The 16,773-nt window shown below is 40.6% G+C and overlaps 1 protein-coding gene across 1 annotated transcript; it reads right to left on the reverse strand.

Moving 5' to 3' along the window:
* Positions 1-1,400: 1,400 nt before the first annotated feature.
* Positions 1,401-2,795, reverse strand: LOC147625188 (cilia- and flagella-associated protein 77-like). Its single transcript, XM_086818953.1, has 6 exons — positions 2,616-2,795; positions 2,400-2,484; positions 2,148-2,232; positions 1,987-2,062; positions 1,788-1,858; positions 1,401-1,669 (listed from the first exon to the last, which is right to left on the reverse strand). The coding sequence occupies exons 1-6, from the start codon at positions 2,724-2,726 to the stop codon at positions 1,408-1,410; spliced, it is 690 nt and encodes a 229-aa protein (XP_086675079.1). The 5' UTR covers positions 2,727-2,795; the 3' UTR covers positions 1,401-1,407.
* Positions 2,796-16,773: the final 13,978 nt, after the last annotated feature.

Genomic DNA, 16,773 nt, shown 5'->3' on the forward strand with positions numbered 1-16,773 from the left:
TCACAATTATTTGGTAAACCTTATGGATCTCACATTAAAACTCCCACATGTGACATATCATTAGAAAGCTCTTGAAAAGTAGATTCTAAGTCCACCACCTTCGACAAATTTAGAGATAATATGCTCAAGTTATGCCTTCCCCACTAAAAGGTTGTCACAATTGTTGGGATCTACCGTTTAGTGGGAAAGACATAATTTGATCATATCATCTTCAAATTTGTCGAAGGCAGTAGATTTAGAATCTACTGCTCGTGCAACAAGGGCTTGAATCTACTTTTCAAGGGCTTTCTAATGATATGTCATATGTGGGGGTTTAAATGTATAAAGATACATAAGGTTTACCATGGTTCCTTTTTCCTAGAAAAGTGACATGGCTCTTCTTAGAGGTCCTTTTTTTAGTCCAAACTTTTCTAATAATACTTCCCCAGTTATCCTTGGCAGGCCTTCGTTGAGGAGACTAGAGCCTGTGTAGGACTAGAAGATTAGAAACATCTTTATGGAAAGGAAGGGAAAAAGAGTGGAGTACAATTTTAAGAATAAGAAGAGGAAGTCCTTGAAGGCAAAGAGTAGTGAGGAAGATGATTTATTAAAAGGGTGTCGCATGTACCTAAAAGTAATGTCAAAATGGACATTACTATTTCTATTATGGAGAGTACTATCTAGATCTCCACTCAAGCTTTTAGTTTTTATTACAAATATGCATTAGTTGTGCTCATGGCAATAACTAGTTTAGAAATAAAATAATATTCGCTTGAGAGTGGGGACACACATGAAGAGTCAACCCAAGGCTTTGGATTTTAAAGTTTAGCTTAGTCACAGTTGAAAAATGCATAGTTGGAAAGCAAGAAGAGGAATTCATGATGCAAGCCCAATTTGTGAGCAAGGTTGAAGGAAAGTAAGCAAGAGGAAGAGAGACAATTCCAAAGGAGGATCTTGTGAGTTGAGAGGGGTGTGAGGAGGAATACTACGATATAGGTGGGGAGATCATGCTCGAGGAGACATCTTATGTAAGGCTATGGTAGGGAACCCCTAGAGGGTTGCTACTTGAAGATGAGGTCTTGGAGATGGAGAGCCATGTGGTTGTAGAGATGGATTGAGCTTGGACTCGAAGTGGAGGTGTTCTTATTCTATGTGTGCTTTGATGCAAAGTGTGGGTGCATGTGGTCATATTGTGGGATAGGGTGATTGTTATTGAATAGGTTGAGAAGGAACCCAATGTGTGTTAAGAGTAGGTTAATTTTTTCCCCCCTTAGGGTAGAGGCATTGTCTTCAATTACATAAAGCTTTATTCAATAAGCGTGCCACACACAATCTCTTATTGTGGAGTAAAGTTTGCCATAGCTTAATGAGGAGGAAATTATCAATCATAATTGAGTTTAAAAAAGCGATAATGAAATCACATCTCGCCTAGTCTCGCTTCAGCGGTGTAGGATTGTAGTTATCAATTCTCTTGGGCACATCTTTAAATCTGGAGATTATAAACCGGTCCCTAGGTGGAAGCGAAAACTTCTTGCTGGCCATCTCTTGAAACCTTAGTCTTGCACTCTTGTTCCATGCAGGGCACTTGAAATTGGGCTTCTGTTCCTCAAAAACATGCGGATGCTGCAGGTTCATCTTTATCCACTCATCAGAATAGCCATACTCCATGACCTTCCACATCTCTTCATTCCTAGTTCGAAAAATAGTATTAAAAAAACAGCTTCTAGGAGTTTGCTGTGTGCGTGTGTGTGTGTGTGTGTGTGTGTGTGTGTGTGTGAGAGAGAGAGAGAGAGAGAGAGAGAGAGTACTTTTCCCCTGGCCTCCCATAAATGTAATTTGGATCCAATTCCGATGGTAGTTTTGCTGATGGACTCTTACCCTGTGCATTATGTACTTGTCATTAATCAGATTAAGCAGCTAAATTAATCACAAAGACTGCATGCTTTCCCAACTCATTAGTGTATCATTGATATGCTGCTCCCCAATCTCGAAGCAGAAATGGCTTACTATACGTCTGCTGATGTGGAGCCTTATGAGGTGTTTCTTTCGGAACGGCTGTTGCTGGCAAGCTTTGGAAACATGTCTAACAGGAAAGAAAAGGAAAGAGAGTGAGAGATTGATGCATTATTCATACGTTAATTATGGTTTCAGGAATTTGGATCATGTACCTTATTGCAGCCAGCTTGTTCATAGCCAGAATGTCAGGACCTCTCTTTCTTTCCAGGTCAGGGAAGTTCTCTTTGTGGATGAGAACTGCACATAGACAGAAGAATTACTGCTATCTAACTAACAAAAATAATCTCGAATCAAACGATAATTAGAATCTAATGAAGAATCAATGGATAAATCAACAGTAGTGCGTTATAGGAGGCACTTATATATAAAATTAACACACTGCAGTACTGTGAAAAGGGATTAACCTTCTCTTACGCCTTCTTCATCGTACTCGTTGCAGACACCGTAGATCCAATCCTTGTCGGGAAGGTTTGTGGTGATTGGTTTGGTCTGAGATGATAGAAAAGGATGATCTAAGGTGGGAGTCTGTGTATAATTCCTGCATGCGAGCGCGCGCGCGCGCGCACACACACACACACACCACACACACACACACACACACACAGAGATCGAGATCTTACAGTCCCTAGCTTTGATTTTAACAGGAGAACGTTCTTCCGGAAGGAGCCTCTGACTGTGCCCATGCGTGGCTTGTCGTTCTCCTCGTAAACAACGTTGCCGGGACTCGCCATCTTTTCTTAATCACAGATTAATTATTTATAACAATATTGATGGTAGAACTGCCGCCTCCTCGCTGATCCCTCTCGTGCATATGCATGCACGTACATAAAATGCGCCAACTCACGTCGCACATCCAGAACCATCAACTTCAAACGCGAGATTTGGACCAACACCCACATGAAGGAAGGTTTTTTTAGATACTCAACTCACACCTCTTCCGAAAAAAGTGAACAAATTATCTTCATTTACATCTATAGAATAGGGCTACAATGAGTGGAAAAAAATTCAATTAATTAATTAATTAATGGGAGGAACAAGGAGACTATTAAATCACTACTAGAGCTTGAGGACATACCGACGTTAAAATACCGACGCAAATGTCGAACGTCGGTATGTCCGTCGTAATGTTGGAGGAGACAAGTCGGGCGGGGTAATTTGAGATTTTCGTATATCGACACGTATACCGAAGCACATACCGACGCTTATTCCGAAGCATATACCGACGCATATTCCGAAGCATATACCGACGCATATTCCGACGCATATACCGACGCTCGTAAGTTTTTTACAGCCGAGAGCGTATTTTCTCTGTTTTTCGCAGCGTTGCAGAGAAGGTATGCAACGTCTCTTTTCTCTCCTTCTCCTCTTTTCTCCTCTCTCCTCTTTTCTCCTTCTTTCTTCTTTTCTCCTCTTCTCCTTCTCCACTTTTACTAATATATTCTTGCTTTTGCTTTTTAATTTAGGATATAGGACGTTTAGGGTTTTGTGTTTTTTTGGCTCTCTATGCATGTTGAGAGCTCTCTATGTATGCATAGATCTCCTAATGCATGCATAGAGATTTTAGGGTTTTGTATTAGTTCTTATTCTTGTGTTTAATTTACTAATTATTTTGTTTAATATTTTGTTTTGCGCTCTTTCACCAATCCTCTCCTTCAGCTTCGCAAAAAAGAGGTAGATCCTCTTTCGATTTTTCTTGTTTATTCTTTTTTCTACGTATTATTGCATCCCTGTTTTATGGTTTAGGGTTAGTTTAGGGTTCTTGTAAGCTTATACATAGGATTAATTCAAGATCTATGCATAAAACCTATCATAAGCTTGCAATCTCTATGCATAGCCTTCTTGCAAGCTTTATGCATAAGCTCTATTCATAGAGCTTGCGAGCTTGTGAAATCTCTATGCATAAGCTCTATGCATAGGCTTTATGCATAGAGTTTGCAAGCTTATAAAATCTCTATGCATAGGTTTCTTGAAAGCTTGCATGGACATTGTACATAGAGCTTGCATAGCCTTCTTGTTGAAAGCTCTATGCATAGCCTTCTTGTAAAAGCTCAATGCATATGCTCTATGTATAGGCTTTATACATAGAGGTTGTAAGATTATGAAAGCTCTATACATAGGGCTTGTAAGCTTATGCAAGCTCTATACATAGAGTTTATGCATAGAGCTATATGAATCTAGATGAATGCATGAATTAAGATCTATGCATAAAGCTTAATACATAATGTTTTATGTATAAATCTTATGGATGAGCTTTATGCAGAAGGCTTCACATGCGTTATGTTTTTATGCATAAAGCTTTTTTTGATGTAGAGTGCCTTGCATGGATGGAGAGCATAAGCTTTTTGAATGTTTATACTCTCTTATACATATAACATATATTTCTTATGCTCTGTTTTTCTATGCATAAGGTATTCTCTTTAATTATAGAGTTTATATATGTTATCAAGGTAAGATCTCTTATCCATGTAAAACAAGATCATGTTTATTATACCATTGGGTGATGAGATTAAGGGTTAGCATAGTGCATAAGGCTTATAGCATAGAGCTTATGCATAAGACTTATGCATATGGCTTATGCATAGAGCTTATGCATAAGTCTTGCATAGAGCTTATGCATAAGACTTATGCATAGAGCTTATGCATAAGACTTATGCATATGGCTTATGCATAGAGCTTATGCATAAGTCTTGCATAGAGCTTATGCATAAGACTTATGCATAGAGCTTATGCATAAGACTTATGCATATGGCTTATGCATAGAGCGTATGCATAAGACTTATGCATAGAGCTTATACATAAGACTTATGCAGTTGGCTTATGCATAGAGCTTATGCATAAGTCTTGCAGCCTTATGTAAGCTTATACTTAAGGCTTGCAGCCTTAAGTATGCAAGCTTATACTTAAGGCTTGCAAGCCTTACTATGCATACGATTGCATAAACCTTATTCATAAAGCTTGCATAAGACTTACGTATAGAGCATTACACATAAGCTTATGTATAGATCATTATGCATAGGCTTTATGCATAAGACTCTATGCGTTCAGCTTTAGGTATAGGCTTCTATGCATAGAGCTCAATGTGTAGGCTCTATTTACAGAATCTATGCATATAGATTTTTGCATAAGGCCTTTATAAATAGCTATTTATGAATAGAGATAGCTCTCTCCATCCTTGTTCTAATTACCTTCTTAATTTTGTATGGAGAGAAGATAAGCTAATGTATAAGTTATTTTTAAAATCTATCTCAAAAACGGCTGGGGAAAAGAAGCCCGTTTGACGCTTTTTTTAATATTTTTAAAGTCTCCCTCAACGGCTGGGGAAAAGAAGCCCGTTTGACGCTTTAAATGTTATTTTTTAAAATCTCCCTCATGGCTGGGGAAAAGAAGCCCTGTTTTATGGTTTACATAATGCTTTGTGTAATGCATAATGATTTGTATTTAATGAGCTGCATATACATGTTATCCTGCTAGATGGAGCCTCTCAATCTTGAAGAGAGAATAGCGTGTCCATGCATGCGATGTAAGTACCAAATCTTTCGAAAACGAAGGATTTGCAACCAGCATGTTCATATTGCGGGATGGTAATCTAGGAAGACCTCCTCCAAGTGCATTGAAGGCAAGCGATTGGAAGATCAAATGGGAGGAATGTGGCAACTTGGCATGTCCTGGGATGAAGAGGCTCTCTATCTTTCACCAACTCCCCTATTGGGGTGATCTCCTTATAAACCATTTGCTTGACCCGATGCATATTTTCAAGAATGTAGCTGACATTCTGTGGAAGACCATGACAGGAAAAAAGGAGACTAAAGGCCAAAGGGATGACTTGGAAGAGATTGGTTGCATGCAAGAGTTGTGGGCTCGCACTAGACCCAATGGAAAGGTGCTACTTCCAAGAGCCCCATGGGTTTTTAGTAAGATGGAGGAACAACAAGTCACCCCCGCATTCGATTGTAGCAGAGCTGCTCTGCTCTAGAGCAGTTGTCTAGCCATGAGGACCCCAAAGGCCAAGGGAGCTGCTGCCAGCAGAGCGTCACCTTCAACATGCAAACCGAAAGCGAAGGCAAAGGAGGGCATGGTGCCTCCTGGCAGCAGTAACAAGAAGGGTGCTTCCACCACACCCCCCCAACAAACAAAGCCAGAGCACATAGCCAGTCCCAACACAAGGGCAAGTGCAAAACAGTGCAAGGTCGACTCCAAACGGACCTCACTCCTCTTCGACAACGATGAATCAAAATCTACCTGCAAGTCAAGACGTGGTACGCTATTCATTGGCATATGCATGTGCTAAGTAAATGGTGCATGTTTAATCCCTGCACTGACATTTGAAGTTAAATGAACAGTACTATATTTGGGAGCGTCACCTTCAACATGCAAACCGAAAGCGAAGGCAAAGGAGGGCATGGTGCCTCCTGGCAGCAACAACAAGAAGGGTGCTTCCACCACACCCCCCCAACAAACAAAGCCAGAGCACATAGCCAGTCCCAACACAAGGGCAAGTGCAAAACAGTGCAAGGTCGACTCCGAACGGACCTCACTCCTCTTCGACGACGACGAATCAAAATCTACCAGCAAGTCAAGACGTGGTATGCTATTCATTGGCATATGCATGTGCTAAGTAAATGGTGCATGTTCACTCCCTGCACTGACATTTGAAGTTAAATGAACAGTACTATATTTGGTACTTTGCAGTAGCAAATTTGGTACTCTTTGAGTACCACAAATGGTTCTGTAGGGCATCACCTCACATTAGACATAATGTCGGGCACCACATTTAATCTATAGAAGTCAACAATTCTCTGATTTGTTTTGAACACATTTTAGGTAAGAACAAAATGGAGGAGTACCCTCAACAAACCAGGTTCTATTACACGGCACAGGACCTGCATGAAGAGTACGGTCTTAGTCTTGAGGGCAAACTCTTCAAGGACTTGACTGATGAGGACATGCCACCCGACCAATGGTTAACTGTATTCAAGTTCAAGTACCAAAAGAACAGCAAGATCTATTTAAACCATTTGCAGCCACAACTGGTGGAAGACTGCAGACTTCTATTCTCCAAAGTTTATCAGGGGCCCCCTTCATGTGGTGAATTGACCAACAAATTTGCTACGTGCTACGCTTTTGAGAAATGCCATGCAGCGAAAAAAGACCCAGAAGGGCATAAAGTAGCATGGGCCCGGTTTGGGGAAGGAGTGTTGCAGATGATATCATCTAGGAGTGGCGGGCTTGAGCGTAAAATTGAGGCATGGAGGAGGCAAAATGCTTCCTCTCCTGGCAGTGTCCTGCATTCAGATAAGAAGGCCCGGATGACTCAAAGTGGTAGTAATATCTGCACAGAACCAGATAATGCTTGCAGAGGGGTAATTGCTGACTACCTACCTGATTTAGAGGCATTGCTGCAAAGACTGGCAGACCCAGTGTCACATCCAGGATGGTCAAACCTCAGAAGCCTGAAGGCCTCTATTCAAGCAAACAAGGACCAGCTACTGGTATATGAAGGTAGAAAGGACGTGGCGAAGAGTTTGATGAAAGACATCGATACCCTGGGAAGCACGCATTGTTCAGCTTCAGCAACAAATCCCTGTTTCGGATGAAGAGATCAGAGAGGTGGAGGTTGAGTTGGGAGCAAGTCGGCGCTTGTTGCGACGACACGGGGTTTTCGAAAATATCCAAAAGCTCCAAGCGGAGGTTGAACAGCAGGAGGTATTGTATTTCTGGCCTATTGCATTGTGTTTGACTGTTGATAGTGTTTAATTTGCACATGGTTTGGCAATTTGGCATGTTTCACTTCTTGATTGGTTTATCTGCTGACATTTTTGGTGGTTTTGGAACTTCTTGAACTGTTTTGGTACTTTCTTTACTTGTTTTGGTATTTTTTATAACACTTGGTGTTGTGCTGCTGTCTTTCTTGGTACTTAATGGTGCTTCTTTATTTCATTTGGTACTCTATTGAACTATTTTTGTGCTGTTTTGGTACTTTCAGGTTACTGAGTTTAGTCTAATAGGGCACCTTTGGTTGTCTTGGATAATTGGTTGCACCCATGACTGGTACTTTTGGTGCTTTGCTGTTCATTTGAAACTCTTCTGACCTATTATGATACTGCTTTGGGACTTTCTAGCTACAAGTTTTAGAGTCTTTAAGGTATTGCAGTTACATCTTGGGTTCAATGTTGGCACTAACTTTGGTACTTTTTGTGCTTCTTTGCTTCATGTGGTACTCTTTTGAAGTGTTTTGGTACTGAAGTTGAGCTTTTATTTGGTCTTATATGGTAGTGCTAAATATGTCTTGGGTGCTATCTAGGTATTATCTTTGGTATTTTTTGTTTTCTTTGATTCGTTTGGTACTTTTTGTGCTATTTTGGTACTAGTTTGGAATTTCACTGTGACAAGTTTTTGGGTCTTTTGGGTATTTTTGGGAGTCGTGTGTTTTTGGTACTTAATTGTACCAAATTATTGCTGTTTACAACTGTTTTGGCATAATTTACATGTTTTGGTACTGTTTAGTAACCTTTTGGTACTTTTTTGAGACTGTAGCAATTTTATTTATGTAAATGTATGTATGTGGGCTAAATGTTGATTTCTAAAAGTTATAATTGTTAATCGTTTGTGTAGGAGTTGGCCATGAATTGCCCACCAAGTAGGCGAGAGGAGAAGTACGCTCACAAACATGGCCTTGTGGCCTTATTTGAGATGCTTGAAGAAGAAGGAGAGACCGTCAACAATTGGGAGGCATTCCCATGATGTAAGATGACCTTCAAACTAATGGTATATGATCAAAACATTCTTGAGTATTAATATTTAATTTAATTTCTTGTTTATCGATCTGGAAAATAAAAAAACGAGCACGGTTGTTTTTGTGCTCTATTTTAGACAGAATGGTGTTGTCTGTTTGCTGTTGTTGATCCTGTTCATTGTAGGCAGCCAGGCAACACTATTCTGCCCAAAAAAAAATTTCTGGTACAGCGTCGGTATATTCCCCGCCGGTATGTACACCGGTATATTCATTGGTATATCTGCCGGTACTGGCGTCGGTATAGATGCCGGTGAACGTCGGTATAGCGCCCGGTATACACCCGCCGGTACAGACGCCGGAATAGCCGTCGGTATTAGCGCCGGTGAGCGTCGGTATAGACACCGGTATAGGCGCCGGTATTGTTACCCGACGCTTATACCGACGTCGTGGTTCCGGCGCGTATACTGGCGTTTATACCGATGACAAGGCTTTTTTAGACCCCGTTGAATGACGTCGGTATAAGCGCCGGTATTAGGCTAACATGTAGTAGTGAATTGATCCAAGAAGACTATTAAATTGATCTGACTAAGGTTCATGTGAATAATGCTTTTGTAAAGACTCTCATCAACAACCCTCTCTCAGGTTCATGTGAATAATGCTTTTGTAAAGACTCTTATCAACAACCCTCTCTCTCTCTCTCTCTCTCTCTCTCTCTCTCTCTCTCTCTCTCTCTCTCTCTCTCTCTCTCTCTCTCTCTCTCGGCTTCTAGATAGTGAACTTTGGCTAGTGGGTCGAGACAGACAACCACATACATTGCATGCATTTGGTGAAATAGGAGCACTGTCATCTCGAAGTGCTATTACTTAAGTTACCTACAATGAGTGAAAATTAAAAACATTAATTACTTGGTTTGAGTTTCATGAGCACAAACATTGAAAAGCAAACGTATTTTACAAGTGAATTCACATGAACTTTAACTGCCCAAAAATGATGTTTAGATTTTATCACTATGTCTCTAACTTCGTCATGGATTGCTTGATTTTTTTTTCACAAGTATGTTTATTAATATTAGCTAGTATTGCTAAAGTAAGACAAAGTGTCTTAAATGAACTTCAATAGAAATACTTGATCTCACTCCTATGATAAAACACATTGCAGTGGATAAGAATCTTAAATTTGTTGTATCACTAATGCCGGCCTGTAATGCTTGAAGAGTAGATGACTCCTTTAGATTATCAAACGACCCACTCACCCAATCACTATCCATGGAATCCTTGTTGAGAGAGCTCTTCGGTATAGAGAATCTCAACGAATAGTCTACCTACTCCTCATTGCCATTAGCGAAAATGACATCAAAGACATCATCATGGTGGCCAATAAATCTGTAAGCTTGTCATAGTCAATTGCGAACATGGCACAAGAATCATGTGTTATATGTACAACATGCATCGACCAATGCTATCGTGTAATAACCCGCTCACTCATGTAGACATGACACACTCACCCAATCACCATCCATGCATGCTTTATAGAAGTATGCAAACTATCATATGAAGATAGTGGGGTCGCTATGAGAGGTACTCTGAATTGCTCTCCAAATGGAGTGGAATACCAAAGGTCCTAAAACTGTCTGGCAATCGATACCACCAAGTGATACCCAATACTTCCATCCACAAGCAAGGGGGAAATCTAAATCAATCGGGTGTCTTGTGCTGCTAGCAATGCCCCAGTGAAAAACATGCGATGATCCCGTTCTCTCATAAATTGGCCATGTTTTCTCTCTATGGCCCTTGAAGATCCTTGAATCCTGGCCCAAGTGGCCATGAGCATGTGGATAATATCGCACCAGATCCTACAAATGCACTTGATATCATAAACCAAAGTGCCCTCCATGGCCTAATGCATCCCTTATGAAACACCTAGCACTATGTAGCACTTGGTTAGCTACCAAGGCTCTAGAGGCCAAATCAAACTTCTTGCTACTCCAATGTTGAAGTTTGCTTTTAATGCTCATGAGCACAAGGGCGAATTGTTGTGTAGGCGAGATAACCTGACAGCCAAGATATCTGGTAGTGCATCTCCAGGTAAACCCCATATCCAAACCCCAATCTATCTGCGGAGAGTCACTAATCCAAAGTCCCACTGATTTGTGCCAATTAATGGATGCACTTGCTCCCAAACAAAACATCTCCAAAGGAGTGTGGAAAGCATAGAGGCAAGCCTCCAAAGCCTCCAAAAACATAGCAGTATCATCTACTAACTCAGAGTCCAGTAACTCCTCTATGCGAAGAGGTAGCGTGAGGCTTAGGACCCCTGGGGTCACTCTGAGAAACCTTCTCATAGTCTTCGCTAGAGTAGTGGAGCTAAGGGGCATCCTTGCCCTCATGGAGCGAGAGATTTGAAAGCACTCACCATCTCCCTCGCAGGCTAAAAGTGTGGTGTGGGCCTCCCTATACATACATGAGACTCCTCTGAAACACTGTTGGGAGAAACCCATCTGTGCCATTGTGCCTTCCAAGAAGTCCCAATCCAATTTGTCATAAGCTTTTTTTTTAGTCTAGCAAAAGAATGGCATGGGGTTGTTGGTTAGATTTAGCCCACTCCATAGCTTCCCAGAATGAAAAGATGTTATCCTTCCTTGGAGGAAACCATTTTGTGTATCATGAATCACTCTTTGAAGAACAGGTTGAAGCCTCATACTAATTGCCTTCGCTAAGGTTTTGTAAGCAAAACCAAGAAAAGTATTGGTTCTTATCCCCACCTTTCGGGACAAGGTGGATAAGACCCTCCGTGATAAAAGGGGGCATCATACTAGTACACCACATCTCCTATGGAGTAGTAGTAGTATCATCACCAATGTAATCCCAAAACTACAAGAATAAATATGGAGAGAGGCCATCATCCCCTGGGCATTCGCCTTTCGAGAGGGCGTGCAAAGCATGTCTCAACACATCCTTAGAAAAGGGGGCATCCAAAGAGGCACACATATCATCTGTATAATAAGCTTGGGCATGCACTGCCAAACTATTTGTTGTGCAACACTTCTGTCCAAAGAGTGGGCCTCTGCAGAGAGCAAGGTTTGATAAAAATTTGAGACAATACTCCTCACTTTATTTGGATCAGTATGAAATTCTCCTTGAGAATCTTGCAAGCATCTCAAACTATCCCTATTATGTGTATAGGTCCATGTGTAGAGAAAAATGGTTTGTTCCATCTGCCATCCATTTGTGTCCACAATGCATGCGCATGAAATTCAAAGTCAACCCGCCTATCCATGACAACCTGTAACTCAGCTTGCTCTAATAGTGGACAAAAGGTCTGGGATCCAAGAGGACTCAGGATCCTTCTTGTGTTCCCTCTGAAACACAGTGAGCCTACGCCTAATAGTTTGCTCCTTGTCTAGAGCCTATTCTTTCTTGGCCAAGAAGGCAACAGAATGATAGTGCTGGCTAGTCCTCTCTAGGGCCAAAACAAACCTCTCTCGGGATCGGGATCGGGATCGAGATCGCAATCGGGATCGGGATGATCACAAAGCATCCAAATCTCTCTAACCTCCAGGGAGGTCTCTGCATCCTCATAGAGAGAGTCTGGGATGCGGCCACGTGGTACACACTTCTGGCTCCCAAGTTCCCTGGTGCACATGGAAACTAGGCAATGATCTGATTTGGTAGTACTTGGTGAGATGATAGTAGAGCCTCCTCTATCCAGGCCCTAATCATCCACATAAAATATGTCCAACTGTGCAAAGATGCATCCTATCCCTACTTCTACAGTTGTTTCATGAGTAAGACAAGGAATTGTGCTGCCTTGGGAAATCATCCTATCCAACAATCCCTACCATAGAAAGAAAGTATAAATTTCTCCTAGGAGGCTCTCGCCACCAAGGGGTGTGTTCTACCCTCACGGCTACCCTTTTTGTCTAATGGCTACTCAACCATGTTGAAGTCTCCAACAATCCAATGATTAGCCACGGGTAGTAGATCTGTGACGGTGCCCTAGAGGGTCACCCTCTCTCCCCATACATTAGGTATATAGACGTTCAAGTTACCGAGCTTTAGTCCCCCCTGCATAGCCATAATCCATTGTACCCTAGCAGGTATGATAACACCATGGCCAATAACACAAGGCAAAAGTGATGTTGACACTAAAATGCATAGCGCACCTTTGGTCCCTTGTGCATGGACCAAAAAGTGTGTCCAGAGAGGATCTTACCAGTTTTACCACATTGGAATTTGTGCTACTGCTGCAAAAGCAACTCCCTAGACCCTGCACATTCCATGAGATAATCCTCATTGTAAAAAAAGGGTTTTGATTCCGGGACCGAAGCAAATGCTTGGCTGGAGTCTAGACCCGCCTCTCTCATAATGCTATAGAAGGGGGTAATCCTTCCAATGCTAGTACGTTCACTATAATATGGCAACACATCTTGCATATTGTCCATCCCAAGCAAGGAGGACTCAACATAGTCATTCTGTCCTGATGCAACATCCTTCTGTGAGGATGACTTCGCAAGCTCATCACTTTGATCCAATACATCATCACTGTGTACATTGTCTTTGGGAAGGGCCTCATCTTGTGTCCCAACATTCCCACTTGGAGGGTGGCTTGAGAGGCTTGCTGAGGTGGAGCAATAGGCTGTGTCTACTTGGAACAATCCTCTCCCAAGTAGCCTCGCATCTTTAAAGTGAAGTGCGGAGTCGGAAGGCAACGCTGTGAGTACCTAGTGGCGGGCCTGGATACAGGAGGGGTTAGCCAAAGATTTTTCCAATGAGTGTCGTCTTGGAGTCTTTCTTGATTTCAGCGAGAAGGAACTCAAGTTCGTCTTGTAAAAAATGGATGGTTCACCTGACCAAAGGGGGTTGATTAGCCATGATGCCAATCAAAATGAAAGGTCGACTTGAAACTTGTTAAAGAATATTTCGTACTCGAGTGCAAGAGAGGAAGGGAAACGAAGAGGAGGGGAGGGCAAGAAGGTTAGGAGATGGCAAGGATAGAGGCAATGGTGCAGGTAGTGGGGTACGAGCAAGGCGGTGGAGGAAGGGCTAGATGATGGGTGGGGCGACATGAAAGCAGGCGCAAGAGGAGTGCACAACAAAGAAGGGGGTAGGAGTGCGCAACAAAGAAGGGGATGGCGGGAAGGAGGAGAAGTGCGAGAGAAGGCGCACAAGTGCAATTGAGAGGGGTGCGTAATAGTACACGGGGAGCTCGATAGCTTTGAAGATCGATATTTGATCAAGGTCTAGTAGGAGATACTATTGCCTAAATATTTCAAAGTTCTTTAGCAAGCGTCTCCACCATAGCCAAGAACAGCTTGCTTAAAACTCCGCATCAAGTCTTTGCACCTCACTACAAAGCTACGGCATATAATATTGAAGTAGTTATCATATGTAAAAATCAACAAGTTAAGCTCATGTTACCTTAATGCTAGCATGATACTTGTTGGATTCAAATATAGCATGGATATGCCCTAGACAACGACCAACCAAAGCTTGTGTAATTAGAATTTTCTTTTAGTGTGTACAAAATAAAACAATTTTTCTAGATCATTGTTTAACTATCTAAGTGCATGTGCCTAGTAGAACAAATCTTTTTTCTTTAGTTTAGCTGAATGGTAAATCAAGTAGTTCTAGAACCCCTAGCTTGACAAATCAAGTAGCTCTAAAACCTGCTTAATTTAGTCATATGGTAAATCAAGAAGCTCAATGTTAGCTAGTGAATGACCACATTCTTAACTCTACTATAGATGCACAAAGTTGGATTCAAGAATATTGTTAATGAAGTTTGTTCAAGTAGATGACTCCAACCTATTAAAAGTGGTTCCCTACATTTAACCTTTTTTCTCATCCACCTTTCAATATATACCACAAAAAGAAAATCTAATGTAATGTCCTATCAATTCAATCATTGGAAGCTTGCAAGATTTTATTTCAGTGCTTCATCTTTCTTTCAAGTATGTAAATATCCTTCTTTAAAAACTTGATGTAGAAGTGGCAACCAGCAAGCTCATCGATCAAATAACTTCTGTCACCTAGTATCAAAACCTATTGAGAATTAAAACCATCTTGCTACAAGATAATAATTTACACATCGTCAACATGTGCATATATGAACCTTGAACATCCTTAAGTCACAAAATAGGTTAGTGTGAGTTAAATTATGGCCTTTGAAAAATAAGAAAGTATGCACATTAAAAATAATAAGAAAATTGGAGTGAAGAATAATAGGAAAACTTGTCCAAAATAATAGCGCGTGTAATTGCATAAATCGATTAAATTGTGAAACCATGCATCTAAGGTTAAATGATTTAATAGGTTTGGACTAAGGGTTGGAAGGTTAAATAAAGTCTTCAAAAAAAAAAGTGGTTTATATGAAAAGAGTAAAAATATGTGGAGCTGTGCATATCCAAGCTATTTATATGAGAAAAGGATAAAAGCATGATCAAAGGAGTGCTTTACATGTATATAAAAGCATGGTCAAAGGAGTGGTTTGCATGTATACAATTTACCAAAAATTGAGGAAGGGGTGGAAGTGGCTCATTATAACGAAAGGCTATTCTGAACACTCAAATAATCACTTTTCAAGTTAAATGAGGGAGGGGGAGAGCTAATTTCCCAAGCTCTTTTTCTAGAGCACTATGAGGTTAATTTTGTCTTGATTTTTGTGTCGTATCTTGTACTTGATGCTATTCTTAGGCTTTGTACAAGCCTCTTTTTGGTAGTTGTGAATTATTGTCAACACTTTTGCACCTTGGGAAGAGCTTTTTTCTAGGCGTGGCTTTGTAGGAAGGAAGGATGCTTGCATTACTCTACATCAACTCCCTGTACATCCCCCAAGTCAATTTATCAAAGGTACTTCAAGTCTATATTCAAAATTTGGCATTTACTTTAATCTATTTGTTAATGTGTTCTTTCAAAACTTTGCCTTTATTATTTGAATTTAAGCCTTTGCATAATTTTTAAGAACAAAGATTGAGCTTAGATCTTAGTTCACCTGTAGCTAACTTTTGCATATATAAACCTTAGTCAACCATTCCAATTCGACTTTAATTATGCAAATGAGTGTAGAATTGATATTCTCTCATAAAATAGGATTGATTCTTGAATTTATGAAAATCCCATATTTTTTGAATGGTAAATCAACATATTAGAGAAAACATATTTATGCATGAAATTAGACTAGATATAGTATAAATTGCTCGTAGAGAAAAAAATATAAGGACATAGAGTTATGGTCATCATGAATGTAGATAAGTTTTGGGAAGAATTCTAGAGATAGTATAATTAACTCCCCAATTTTAAATGAACCCCAAAGACTAGAATTTAATTGAAGTCTCAAAGCTAGAAGAGCATACCATGCCGAGAATGATGTATGGCGCCTTGTTATTCATTGTCTTTTAGTTGTTTTTACAAATGATTATATTATTATTTGAATTGACCACTGGTATGTAGTGAGCCTCACGCATCTTGGGGAATCTATCCTCTATGGTGTTGTGCTAACACGTGAATCCAACCATAGGCGAGGGAGTGGTATGATCGTGGCTAGCCCTTGACTCCTAAATGGGCCTAAAAAATGATGGGCTCCCATGTACCAATGAACCTAGGTCATGTGATGAGGAAGATGTGATCATGGTAGGTTGCTGATGGTAATCGAGGATTATATCCATGGCGAGTTGATGGTGGTTAGATGAGACTATGATGGGCTAGCCACAGTTACCAAGGGATGAAAAGAAGATTTTTTTTAAATTATACTACTTTGTGTAGACTGTTTTCTTTATTGATAGTTGGATAGTGTGTGCATGAGTAAAAAATTTACTTTATGGAGGTTTCTATTTTCTATTGTGTGTTAAAGTGTTAGCTATTTGGCTTGGGTGAGAAACTCCTTGTATACGGGAACAATCCACCCTTAAATTTGAATATCGGATCCTGTGACTATGTGGTTGGGTGGTAGCTACGCATGGGCCAGACGAGGTTAGGCTTGATGAATGTATCTTTGAAAAAGGGGATTAAGGGATGGATCAAATTTATTACGTTTGAGAGTGCTTGAGA

Source organism: Cibotium barometz, chromosome 24, assembly GCF_041138505.1.
Source record: "Cibotium barometz isolate CiBa-2024 chromosome 24, ASM4113850v1, whole genome shotgun sequence".
Lineage (NCBI taxonomy): Eukaryota > Viridiplantae > Streptophyta > Polypodiopsida > Cyatheales > Cibotiaceae > Cibotium > Cibotium barometz.

Coding starts and splice junctions, on each gene's coding strand:
- LOC147625188 (XM_086818953.1), bottom strand. CDS start 2,726: ATGGCGAGTCCCGGCAACGTTGTTTACGAGGAGAACGACAAGCCACGC. Junction 2,063..2,147: donor AACAAGCTGGCTGCAATAAG/GTACATGATCCA, acceptor CTTTCCTGTTAG/ACATGTTTCCAAAGCTTGCC. Junction 1,670..1,787: donor TATGGGAGGCCAGGGGAAAA/GTACTCTCTCTC, acceptor TTTTCGAACTAG/GAATGAAGAGATGTGGAAGG.